The 13,860-nt window shown below is 43.4% G+C and overlaps 1 protein-coding gene across 1 annotated transcript in view; it reads left to right on the top strand.

Annotated features, from left to right (window-relative positions):
• Nucleotides 1-7,042: 7,042 nt before the first annotated feature.
• LOC117731969 (transcriptional enhancer factor TEF-3-like) overlaps nt 7,043-13,860 on the top strand; it is a 25,954-nt gene continuing 19,136 nt past the window's right edge. The window contains exons 1-2 of the mRNA XM_034534553.1: nt 7,043-7,056; nt 7,265-7,620. Of these exons, the coding sequence (XP_034390444.1) occupies nt 7,043-7,056; nt 7,265-7,620 (370 nt within the window). The remainder of the gene's footprint in view (nt 7,057-7,264; nt 7,621-13,860) is intronic.

Raw genomic sequence — 13,860 nt, 5'->3', positions numbered from 1 at the left:
CAGAAAGAAGTATTCACATCCTGTAAAAGTCAAATATAACGCAATGTAAAAAAAAAAAAAAAGTCAGTCATGTTAAAAGTCTGTATTGTTTTCGGTATTTGGTGGAATAGTTTTAGCTAAATTGAGTTAAAAGTACTCACTATGCAGGCAAATGGACTCTGTCAAAGCTATTATATTTATATTTATATTGTAACTACAATGTCATTATTATTGATGCAATAATATCAAACAGCATTTTGATTTTGATTTGAGCTGATTCTTGCTGTTTTTCTGTAATACTTAAAGTAACTATAAATAAATAAAGCACAGTAAGTACACTTCCCTCTTTAATAGTTGGGGGAAATTATACAGATGCAGCAGGTAGAGGAAGCAAGAAATTGAAATACTATAAGTAGTAAAAGGAGAAACGTTTTAGAAGGTACAGTGTTTCATAATTTCCAGTGATATGGTTAACCTGATAATCTTGTTTTGTGAAATAATCTAAAAACAGCTCAGATATGTTGGAGAACAAAGACACACAAAGTTTTAGAGGGGCTGCTAGAGAATATTTTCATTACTGATTCATTTGCTGATGATTTTTATGAATGTATAAAACTCCCCACAAGTTGTACGGCAACCCAAAAATCCAAATGTTTAATTTATATGGAGACGAAAATACAGCAAATATTTACATTTGAGAAGCTGAAACCTGCAGTGAATTGTTGCAGATTTATGTTTATTTGGTTCCCCCCACACACACACACACACACCTTTACAGCATTCTTTTAGATTTTGTGACGGACTCAACCAGATGCACAACTTTACCAAATGTGCTTTTTTTTCCAAACAAAAGTGTGACTGACAGACGTGGTATAGTTCTCCGTACAGCTGCATAGCTGAACAGCCTGGGAGTGAATATTTACGAGCAGGGTTCGAGAAGACTATGAGAGGGCTTGCCGGGTTGTGCGTGCGTTATGGTGCCCCAGAGGGGCAACAGGTGGATTGGAGCATAGTGACAGTGTGATGATGGGTGGGGTTTGGGGTGGGGTGGGGTGGGGGTGGGTGGGTGGGGTAAAAACATTCACCTGTCACAGCCTCCTCTGAAGTGCCTGACAGCCAGAGGAGTTTGGGTTCTTTCCAGGCTTTGGTTCCATCATGTTCTCAAAGCCTCACTATTGTCTCAGACTATGAGTTACATGGTAATGTGAACTCTAAAGTTGTATTGTTTGCACTGCAGTAGCGTGTGTGTGTGTGTGTGTGTGTGTGTGTGTGTGTGTGTGTGTGTGTGTGTGTGTGTGTGTGTGTGTGTGTGTGTGCGTGTGTGTGGGTGGATGTGACTCGGCCTAGAGGTGTATATGTTTGTGTGGGTGAATGAGTGGAACAAGTAAGAAGTGAGGTAAAAAGGTATGAAAAGGTGTGTGAGCAAGCAGGGATTGTGTTTGTGTTTCAACCTCGTGTGTGTGTGTGTGTGTGTGTGTGTGTGTGTGTGTGTGTGTGTGTAGTTGCCCTGAGACAGGTCCTCGCCACAGCGGAGGAGTTCTTTATCTGCCGTGCTCATCCCACATAGCGATCATTCCTCCCCCGCTCGCACGAGAGAAGCGAATAATGCCTCAGATATGAGCCTCGCAGAACAAAGACTTTCTGCACACACCCCTCCCCTCCTCTTCTACCAGCCGCACTCTGCACCCACAGCTCTGTGCAATGTGTGCGACTGTGTTGTCCATTGATTCCAGCCGGTCTGATGGATCTTTCTGTTGGACTATCTGGGGCCTGATCTGACAGACCCTCTGTCCTCTTTGGCTCCAACTCTTCCGTCAATGACATGGAGAGAGGACAGAGGGTCAAGACTCGCCTGGTCCGTTAGATAAGGAGCTGGAGCCGTGGGATGTGGGGGGAAAACATACAAAGCGCAGCTTGAGTCATTTGAAGAGGTTGTATTTTTGATCCCCATCTCCCTCGTTTAAACCTGCTGGAACTGATTTTTTTATTTATTTATTTGGCCACTTGGGGGCAGCAGAAACAAGCTGTAAACACAACATTGGCCATAGAAGATGATATTATGTCAAACGTGTTACTTCCTATTATTTACACATCCAGCAGTTACGGAGTAACATTGTTCATTCAAAGTTGCTTCTCTCCACCTGCAGACGTAAGTCCAGTATTCACTCTCTTTGTCGCTCTGTTTTGATCGCCATCAACTCCGAAAAGACATATCTGTAGCTGCTGAATGCTCCATTATGTTCACCAGCTGGACGAGGCCTGCTACTAATCATTATTTTCATTATTGATTGATAGATATAGGTTTGGTCTATAATAAGTTGGAAAATGGTGAAAAGGGATCCACTCAAGTTTCTATCCGTTTCTTTTTCTTATGTGATTATGGATTGAATGTCTTTGGGTTGCTTGGAAAAAAAACCAGCAACATGCACACGTTACTTAAGGCTCAGGAAAGTTTGATGGGTATTGTTTCCATTTAGTTTTACATTTAATGGTGTAATCGATGAATTAATCAATAATCAAAATGGCAGATTAGTTGGTATGACGTGATGTTTGTTTTAAGGAGGAGTTTTCTCTCTTCATCATGAATCTCTGTGTATGTGTGTGTGTGTGTGTGTGTGTGTGTGTGTGTGTGTGTTTGTGCGTGTGTGTGTGTGTGTGTGTGACTCAGTTCCAGAGAACATGTGCTCTCAGTACGAACTCAACAACACAAAACAGTTTTTCTCCACTGAGTCTTTCCATCACATAGTCTGATCCCCAGACTGAGCTTCCTGCTTTTACATTCCCGGCCTGATTAGTGGCGATTGTGACCAGTTTAGTACATGCACACACACACACACACACACACACTCACACACTCACACACTCACACACTCACTCACTCACTCACGGAATACACAGTGCACGAGTGGGCATGTTATATATTATGTTATGTTATTGCAGAGTTTTTGAGCTCTGCAGATAAACACAAAACCTCCACAGATAATGAAGGTTTAGGTCGCCCTTCATTTTATTTTATATTTTTCTTAAATATTGACTTGGACTGTCATACACTCTGGCCTTTGCACTTCTTCCTAGTGATTGCTGATAATGAAAATAATAATGATTAAATACCAGCGAGACAAAGGCTGAGTAGCTAGCAGCTCCGTGAGGGTATATTAAGGCACTTTAGTGCTTTGAGCTAAATGCTAACGATATGATGCAAACATTCTCCCCGTAACAATGCCAGCATGCTGTCTAGCAGATATAACTGCCACCAAGTTAGTTTTGCTTGCATTTGCTAATGAGCACTACATTGAAAGTACTGCTGAGGATGATGGGAATGTTATTAGCTTGGCAGGTATTTCATCAAAACCCAAAGTCTTTGACAGAGGGACATTTCTACCTGATGAAGGTGTTAGGGGACCGCATTAATTATTGCAATGTTCATATTGAGTGAGTGTGTAAACCAGATTTCATGGAAACTGGCACTAAAGGGAAAATTAATTCAGACATTCATTGTCTGGGGACCATGAATGTCTGCCCAAAGCTTGAAGGAAATCCATCCCATAGTTGTTGAGAAATTTTCGTCTAGACCAAAGCGTTGGACCAAATGACCGGCCAATATAGAGCCATTCTAATAATACCGAAACACATAAAATGGTAGCCTGTAGCTACCCTCCCACCTGTCTGGCATTGGCACAGTGCAAATGTGAACAGAGGCTGAGCTCTACCTGCAGCTTCACGGGGCGTGCGCCTCTGTTTTGGTGTGCGTGTGTGTGTGTGTGTGTGTGTGTGTGTGTGTGTGTGATATCTTTCAGCGTTGCAGATGAACCTGCTTTGAGGATTTCCGTGAGTGCGTTTAAGTATCTGTGGCTCATGTGTGATGCACGCACCTCTCTCTTTCTTAAGGGGCTTTTTTTCCCCTCATAATTTGATGCCATGAGTGTGTTTGTCTCAGTTGGTCAGCGTGTGTGTACGTGTAGTTTTGTTAAGGGGGTGTGTGGGTGGGGGGGGGATGAGGGGTTACGTGGTGGCCCCATGCCTGACCACAGCACCTGCTGGGGGATTATCCCGTTGAGCGGATCCAGGGAAGAGGGGCCTCGCTGGTGCTGGGTGAAGGGTGGGAGAGGGGGGGCAATGGTGGACTAAATGGAAGGGGGTTGTTTTAAGGCAGGGCTTAGGTTAATTAATATCCTGGACACTTTGACGGAGGCACGGAGCGGCACACTAATGGTTTATGGCCTCCACCCGTCTCACAGTGAGCTACAGTGGTCCCGTGCTGCAGTTGAAGTTATTTAATATGATGTTACAAAAACTATGGAAATGTGGTTTGATTTAGAAAGTTGTGTTTTTTAATGAAGCCATTGGTTCACTGTCTAGTAGTCGGTCAGCTCGTGCTCAAGATTAGGGATTATTGTATTGCGCAACAGAAAGATTAACTAACTTCTGTTTTTTATGTGCCTGATTTATTTCAGAAAATTATTTGGATTAGTTTAGCTGCTTTCATTAAAGGTAAGAATGCCGGCCTTAAAGCCGAGGAGCTCTAATTGCAGTCACTTATTATTATTATTTTTTACGATAAAAGACACAACTGCTAATTATTTACTTTTGTTTGGCTGTGGTTCTTGTTGTTGTTAATGTTCAGTGATTTTGTTGTTTCTTGATGGCAGATGTCTGAGTTTGCAACAAAACTAGAATTCATATATATTAACATTACTTTGTTTTGGATAAAAGTATTTCTCTCTGACCAGACGGAGCTGCGCTGAAAACATTTTTCTTTAAACCTTCACAGCCTCACAAGAGATGACCTGTTAACTAGTTGATTAAGAACAATCTCACACTCACTGCAGCGTGTTGTCACTTCAGGTTTTTTTCTTTTTGAGTTCAAAGGTGAGCCTTTTCATATGGAGCACCAGTTCAAGGAGAATATTTCTTGGGCTGCCACAAAATATTATTTTCATTATGAATGAATTTGTAAATTCTTTCCAAATAATTGATTAGTCATACAATGATCATTCATAATTTCCATGGGGAAGTTTTGTTTAACCAAAGATATTCAGTAGGAGATCAGCTGATCAATTAGGATCCATTTGTCAATCGACAAATATTGACCAATTCATTTAATCAGTGCTACCTTACTTTTCCCATTAAGAATTAAATTAAATTAAGTCTGCATGAACATGTATTAGCAGTAATTTCAACAAATCTTTCAGTTGAAACCCTGAATGTGACCCTTTTTCTTTCTGCCTGGAATACGGAGAAAAAAACTTTTAATTTAATTGTGCCTACACGAAAAATAAGCTAGAGGCGGCCTCAAAACATGAATAATACGACTGTCAAAAACAATGTAGCTCTGAGTTGGTCCAGTCTGCTCTCAGTGTTTCTGATTGTCTATAACTCTGTGTGTGTGTGTGTGCGTGTGTGTGTGTGCGTGTGTGTGTGTGTGTGTGTGTGTGTGTATGTATGTGTGTGTGTGTGTGTGTGTGTGTGCGCGTGTGTGAGTGAAAGGGATTGGGAGAATGGCAGACTGGCCGGACGCTTAGCAGGAAGTCTTGTGTAAGGAAGAGCGAGGGGGGCCCTGGCTGGAGAGTCTTACTCACTCCATACAACACACTGACTCACTCACCAGCTCACCGCGACCTTCTCAACTGCAGCCCCACAATTGTAGACCCCTGTGTACACACACACACACACACACACACACACACACACAGACACGCACACACACACACACTTATGTCTGGGATTCTAACTGACGTAAGGGTCTTGCCCTAAATGGACGTGGAGGTCTCTGCGTTGTGGCAGGAAAAGCCCAAAAACAAAGCTGCGCTTGTATTGACTCATGACATCGAGCTCTTTCTTCCCTGTGTCATACCATCAGTGCCCGTTTCCATTTTTTATTTTCTCCCCACATGTCCGGCGAGAGGAAGAGAGGTGGAGGCCGACGTCTCGTCGAGCGCTGTGTGCACATTCTAAACAAATGTGTGTGTGTGTGTGTGTTTGTGTGTGTGAGTGTGTCGAGAGAAAACAGGATATGAATCTGTTGCAAGTCAAACATCCCGACGCTCTTGCTCTCCTGTGAATCTGCTGTTTTCATCCTGCCATTAGGAGCCAATGGAATGTCAAGTAAATACTTTTAATTAGTTAGTCAGCTGGTCATCGTTAGAATCCCACACCCAAAACAATGTGCAAACGCATTGATTTAGAGTCTCAGCTGCGGATCTCCACGTTTAATAATGCAGTCGACTGTGGTCTTGATGAAGAAGCGGGCATCCTAAAAAAAAAAAAAAGCCTCCTGGCCTTAATATCCTGATATGATCCTCCTGTGGCGTGTGTGTCTGAAGACGGTGATCCCTCTTTAATGTGTCTCCTCATTTGTTGACTCTAGGCCCATCCTGCCCCCCCCCCCCCCCCCCTATCCCTCCCCTCCTCCCGCTGTTGTCATACCACTAGGTGCCACTTCATTTGTTTTCTCTAACCTAATTCATGATCCGAGATGCTTTCTCTAGATCAGGATGAGCAGCTGTGGGGCTGATGTGATCACGTACTGTGTCACACGACGGCCTCAATGTCGCTGTCAGGGGCCTCGAGGACTTTTACGGGGGAAAAAAACCTTCTCGGTTCAGATTTTGGTGGCATTCGTGTTTGATTCAATGTGAAGGATTACATGGTCTGCAAGTTTTGGACCTCTTGAGCTTACCCTCACAAACGCCACCGAGGAAACTAAAGTACAGAGCGCCGTCTGAACGGCTGCAAAACTGCTTTCTGCATTCTTAGATAGATGATTTTTTTTGGGGGGGGGGGGGGAGTTAATCATAAGGTTTTGGCACATTTATTTTTTTAATCTAAAGCAGCCCACGATAATGACAAGAAGAGTGCTGGAATAATAAGTTGGTTAAAAGATTATACAATTGACAGGACATGAATTAAAAAGAAATTCAATTCTGGTTTACGTTATTTGTTTTATAGCATAAACAATGAATTATTGATCAATGATATGAAGAGATTAATACAAAAGCGTGTTAGTTGCAGCCTTTATAATTATTTTGAATTTAATTCTTATTTTTCATCCTGTTTCGTGTCCATGCTCAAGAACATGTCAGAACATGATATTAACTTATTATATTATTATTATCCAAACTTTTATTTAAATAAACATTTACAAGCATACTTAATATATATAAGTAAATTCTTCCTCAGAAGTCTTATGTTTGACAATATTTCAGTAGCCTAACGCGCAAAATGTTCCCTTGATGCATCTGGATTTATCCATGTCAATTTCATCGTCCTCTTCTTGCTTTCCCAGGACCGCCTTCCACATCCAGACCATCATCTCATCTGTGGATTTCATACAGCCAGGCACGCTCACTGCAGTCTCTCCCTTCCTCCCATCATCTCCCCCAACACAAGGACCCTCCACCCCCCCCGACCCTGCTCCGTGCTCCCCTTTCCGTGGTCCCACCACGTCTGCGGAGTGGGTGCCGGCTCCCTCCCCCAGGGGTGGGAGTGAGGAGCTGGGAGACGCACTCGACAAGCCCCTGGAGAGCGATGCGGAGGGCGTCTGGAGCCCCGACATCGAGCAGAGCTTCCATGAGGCCCTGGCCATCTACCCGCCCTGCGGCCGCAGGAAGATCATCCTCTCTGACGAGGGCAAGATGTACGGTACGCCCACCCCTCTCGTCATACTATCCTGTACCTTATGCTTCTGCTTGAATGGGATGATAAACACAGGACCTGGAGATCGGCTCATGTGCATAATGCTCTTTAGCGGGCCAGAAAGGTCCTGCTCGATCTTTTCTTTTACAAACACTGACCATTATAGATTCAGGATACCTGAGAATTTGAATGTTAAGACTACGCTGTGGTCAAAGAAACCTGAAGGCAACATGCAAAAGATTTAGCTCAGAAATCACAAATAGCTGCAAGTGTAACATACCTGATTCCTTTTTGTTTTTAAATGTTCTGAGAGGCATTTCTTTATTTTCTTGTTTTTTTTAGAACATTCAATTGAGGCGAGGGGCGCATAATGACTGGACTCAAAACACATATTTTAGGACTTAACCCAATAGAGTGCATTTATCTGCCAAGTGTGTCTCCCTCTCTTCTTCCAAACAGAGGTGAATCTTTTTCAAGTGTCCCTCCCGGCTCCCTTACAATCAATATTGCAGTTAAGGTAATCTCGTGCCAAACTTTATTGGACCATAACATATAGGAGACTTTTCTTTGAATGTTAGTTGTTGAGCAATGCCTCAAGGCTTATGCCTGGGGGAGATACTAATACAAAATAAGGACTTGCTTTGATGTACAATTAGATTTGGGAAATATTGATCTCAAAGTGACAAATAATTGATAATCTGCTACTGAAAGAGTTGTGGGGAAATGGCTGTTACGCTGAATAGGGGATACGGTTTTAGGTGTAATTAATATATTGAGGTAGAAGATTAATTTGGGGCAAAATATTTATTTCAGATGGATTTAAGTGAAAAAGGAAATTACAGGCTGTGAACAGACGAGTTGTGAAGCTCTTCCCATACAAACGCTCCTGTAAATAAACCCACAGTGCAAAAATATCGTCAGTGTTGTGATGCACAAACAGACTATTATTTGCTTGCCATACACTTCCCACTATAAACACGATACTTCATATGGTCAATTTGTTTCCCAAACTCTCCCCGACTCACGCATTCCCCACCACAACTGTGTTTTTCATATTTCACATCACTCCTGTTCCCCGCACAGCTGTCAGCTCCACTTGGTCCCAAAGTGACCACTATGATCGCATGATGTGTCACAAACAGGCGCGCACACACACACTCATTCTTCTGCACGTGGCATAAACGGCGGGCCTCTAATGCAGATTTCAATTTCTTCATTTTCTATCAGAAGGATATATATATATTTTTGAGAATGACAACAAAGTGCTGACGCGTCCATAAAAAGGTTGTCACCTAAAAAAGAAGCAAGGCTCCTTTTCTATCCAGCCCTTAAAGAGCCATAAAAATGACAACCCAGTGAAAAGGAAACCATTAAAGGACAATTTGTCAGCCTCATTAACATATAGTGAGTTATTTGGGACTTGTGTGTCATTGTATGTTGGCCGTGATAGTGGAGTGTACTTTACAGTATTCTTGTCACCAAATCTATCTCCGAATCACTCACCCCCAAACCTCCCCGGTTGTGGTCGCATGGCTTGGATGCCAGTGTGTGTGATGTTGTCTCAAGTAATCTATTTGCTATGTGGCCTTAAATGTTGCTCGCTATCAAACTGTCTGTGCTATTGTGCCGCGGATAACTGATTCCTTGTCGGTTCCCTCCCAAGAGATGTGTTTTTATTGCCTCCCATCCAATCCTAAAATAGTGAATTGAGGTTCTGCAGGTCTTCCCTTATTGAATCTTTGGATACTGACATTGCCAAACGGGGGTTGTGGAAGGTGAGGTGACATTACTCTAGGACTTGTTGCTGAAAGATGTTTGCTAACAGATGGCTCTTCCATTGTGAGTCCTCTTGCCCGTCTGTCTGATAGCGGATCTGCTCGGTGGAAAACGGGCGGCCGGAGGTCGTGGCGCTATCAGACGGCCTCTGTCATCGCCTTGTTCTGTCAGTGGGCCAGACAGCTCCTTTAACTGTTGGCTTTGCCTAGCCTAGCTTAGCCACCTTCCGAGGTCATGGCCATCCTCTGATCAACACGTAAACCCTTATAAAGCCTGTAATAATAGTTGGTGGAGAGGGGAGCAGAGTAGAGTGGGGCAGGTGGCTCATTCTGTGTCATGGGGGGGGGTTTGGCTGCATGGGTAAAGGTGGTAATGCTGGTTTTTTTTGGCATTGAGGTGATGCGCGCAATGGAGCGCTGCGCGTCGGCCCGCCAGGAATGGCATGTGCACTCGGGAGCCCGGGGGTTCAAGGCCGCTCGGCTGTAACCCTAAACCAGAATAGACGTTTACCCTTTGAGCGCCTGGAGGGGAGGAGGGCGGGTGGACAAATAAACACCAAGGTGGGCAGTGGTGTCTTGCAAGGCCTCGGGTTGCCGTAAAACTCTCACACCTGTCTCTAGTGTGTGTGTGTGTGTGTGTGTGTGTGTGTGTGTGTGTATTTTATAGTGAGAAAGGTAGAGGTTTTGCGTACCTCCTACGCGGTTATTTCTGTGATTTTGACTCTCTCTTTGTTTCACATTCCCTGTCTCTCTTTGTCCTTTCTGAACCCCTCGTGTCCGTCTGCCTTTCAGTTCACCCCCAGCTGCTCTCTGAGTTCAACCTGACAGCCTCGCGGCAAATCCAGATTTATGACTTGAGAAATGATGCAACAGTGATCCCTTGCTTGGCCCACTGTTTCCCCTCAGCAGCCCTTCCCCTTGCAGCCCCTGCAGCTCTCCTCTGTCCTCCCCTTTTATCACCATCCTTGGGGTCGCGAGTGGCCAACAACTCAAGTCATTCAGGCAACCGCAATCAATGCAAAGCCACTTTGAAGGTCTTTAGCGTTGTTAATGTTGTTAAAGCGCTGATGGCGGGGTCTTAAATCCGGAAGCCAAATCAAATATCAGCTGAGAATATCTTTAAAGGCATACATGAAGCACATGTCTTGATGGTTTTATAAATGTTATTTCCTCTTCTTGCACGGGCTAAATGTAGATGCATAGCCAAAACAGACTTCGAGCAAAATAACGGTTGGCCGCGAGCGACATGCTCTGAATTTTAGGTTGAATTCCACTCTGAGGAATGAATGCCATTCTTTACTAAACAATATGATATTGAGTCCCCGAGCAGCGAAACACAGGGAATGTCTGCTTCTATCACTTGTAAATTCCTAAATTGAACGGAATGTTTTGAGCCCATATTCCTGGGTGCATTCATGGCATTTCTTTCCCATAATGCTGTGCATAGCTCTGGCCCTCGCGCCCATTACTCGACAGACGTATTAGCTCGCTTATTAGGGACGGTGTCACGGATATTGTGGCGGTTATGTGCTCCAGCGGTAATTCGACATGCATCTGCCAAGGAAAACATTTCCTGCCTTGTGCGGCTCTCAGCGAGAGTCGTGCCCTGTGGTCTGACTGAAGGCCTCATGCTGCAGTGATGGAAAAACAGTCCCAAACTTGTAGTGCAGTGGAAACCCAATGTGCTGACAGCTCTCACTAGAATAATGTGGCACTGGAAATGTAATTATATTCCCTTTATTTATTAAGTGATGTGCTTTTGTAAATGTTTGATCTTATTTATCTTTTTTTTGTGGTGATTACATCACATGGTTTCATCACACTTGATTTTCTAACATCTGTGAGAGGAGCACTGTTTCCTCGCGTGTTGATGGGTCCTGCAAACATGTGTTAGTGAGGAGGATAAAGTCAACAAGGTTTCCCTCAGTAGTGGCATATATTTGTGTCGGTGCAGTACAAATAATAATTCCCACTCGATGAATCATGCTCCCACTAAGCTTCGCTCGTGCAAACATGTCGACCCATTGTCGTTTTTTGTCAGGCGATGCAAATATGTTTTGACCTCAAGTCGTTCTCATTAAGAATTGTGATGTAAAGGTCAGCGCGTCCTCACCCAGGTGCAAACTTTGGAAGTAAAGTGAGAAATTCACGACCTTGACCTGTTGACCTTTTTTAGAAGCCTTCGAGAAGAAGTGGGGAAGGGTCTATTCCCCCCCCCCCCCCCCCCGCATGTTTCTTATTGTTGCACTTCTCGGTCAAATGGAAATATTCTTGATATTCTTGATGTTTCCATCATATTAGCATAGCAGTGTCACGCCGGTGGGAAAACACACAAGCCTCACACGAGCAAGAGGATGAACATCCTAACATTTGGTTCCGATGCTTAGTATCAGACTCTCTGGAGGGTTTTCGAGGAAAAACCTCCTGCTGATGATGAACTCCTGGAATCTCTGCTCCGCTCGGTCTGTCTGTGCTTGTCCTTCTCTGCACCTCGCATTGTAACCGATAGTGCACGGCGAGCATGTAACAGAGCTGTCACTTTATCCAGACCTCTCGGGATCAGCGAGGTGAAAGGTAGAAGGGCGCGAGCGGGTCGGACATCTGTTGATCTGTCATGTGCGATTGAAATACGCCGAACCTCGCGCAAACTACCCTCTGCGTAAATCTCTGTAATTGCGAAGACACGTGTGACATGTTGTGTTAATATAACATGACATCTCTTAAATGTACTCCTCTGCTAGAAATACTATACTTTGTCAGAAATCAAGCGTAAACTCCAGATTTGGCCTCGGACAGCAGCTCAATAGTTACTATGCTGATGAGTGCAGTAACACTTACTTGTATGGACCCTATGTTTGCTTAAAATGTCCTTATAATTTCTTAAACATCTTCTGAAACAAAATATGTAACTGGGTACTAATTAAAAATGAAATGTGCTGAATTTCCTGCTTCAGTTGTGTTAACTTAAAAAGAAGCTTCAGATTTCTGGAGGCATTTCTGTGAAGGAAGTGCTCGGATATCCAGTTAAAATATTTTCATTATTGCATTAATAAGTGGATGAATGCTGAATTGTTTGGCTGACCTGCAGTGCACTGACTAAAAGACTTCAGGGTATGCTGGCCAGGCAATCACTTCAATTGATCAATGAATTCATTTGAAGTGTATCATACCAACGAGCCACTTTTATTTTGACCTGGATAGTACCAAATTAGATACTTTTTTCCAGAATACCGAAATATTGTACCTCTTAAAAAAGTCTGAATTAATTAAAACATACTAACATCTATTTGGATAATAACTTCACATTCTTCTAATAGAATACATAACCATCCCATGAATTGAAGACGAGTTTTTTGATACTTGTCAAATGAAAACATAATTAGACTTTGGTTTGGATAAAGAGAACTTCATATGAAAAGAAAATGTCTTAAATATTTGAGTTTGAGGTGCATCCGCCTCTTTTTAAATGATGCATTCTTAGTGGCTCTCTTCATGCCGTTGCATCACGGGCTCCGTACCGCTGCCGTACATGACTCGTCGCTGGTATGGAGGCTTGGTCGAGGTCTTTTCAGAGCTCAGCCGGCTGCGTCCAGGCTCTAACGGAAGGGAAATAACACCCAGCCAAGACATTCCTGCAGCCTAAATGTGACCTTTGTTTTCCAGAGCAGACATGCTGGGGCACATGTGCTGTTGAAGGGAACGTATGGCTGGCAGATGTGTGTCTTTGGAGAGAGATTGGGCCGTTTGTATACAGTTAGACGTTCAGGCACAAATGTGCACATGCGCGTACTATCAAATATCGTGAGCAATTATAATGATGAGATATCAATACGCATGCACACATACTAGGAACAGTGTATTTCTACAGAGGTGGCTGAATCATTCAAGGTACTTTTAAGATTGAAACAACATTTTAAAGGGACAGCGCACCACACAATGTAAAATACACATTCTTCCTTTTTATCAATCTGGATCGTTTTGGTGTGAGTGGCCTTGTTTTGGGGATTGACCTTGTTGTGAGCAGTTTCATGCACGACATATTGTTGAAAGAAAAAAAAGTTCCCTCATAAAACTGCTCACACCAAAGTCTGTGGATTGTTGAATTTTTTTTGGGGTGCTTTAAACACTACGAGCTGAGTGCCATATAGTCCCATGATATCAGAGAGGAGGCAGACACCTCTATGGCCGATATCTCCGAAACTATCTAGATTGACAAATAGCACAACGGGTAAAATATCTATTTTTTTAATCGTGTTAAAAACTGTTACGGGTTAATTTGTGAAAATGTGGGAAAGGGTGATGAACTGATCAATCCCCGGTGATGTAGTTGTCCATCGGTTTATGTACATAGGGCGGTTGTTGTTGTTGTGCACACACAAACAGGGCATGGGGTGAAGTCAGAACGGCAGATTCAGGACCCGGTCCGGACCAGTCAGTATATAGGAATGTCAAAAATGCCCTGGGGTGAGAA

The sequence above is a fragment of the Cyclopterus lumpus genome, chromosome 6 (assembly GCF_009769545.1).
Source record: "Cyclopterus lumpus isolate fCycLum1 chromosome 6, fCycLum1.pri, whole genome shotgun sequence".
Classification (NCBI taxonomy): domain Eukaryota; kingdom Metazoa; phylum Chordata; class Actinopteri; order Perciformes; family Cyclopteridae; genus Cyclopterus; species Cyclopterus lumpus.
Note: the sequence above shows the minus strand (reverse complement) of the source record. Positions and strands in the feature narration are given on the sequence as shown.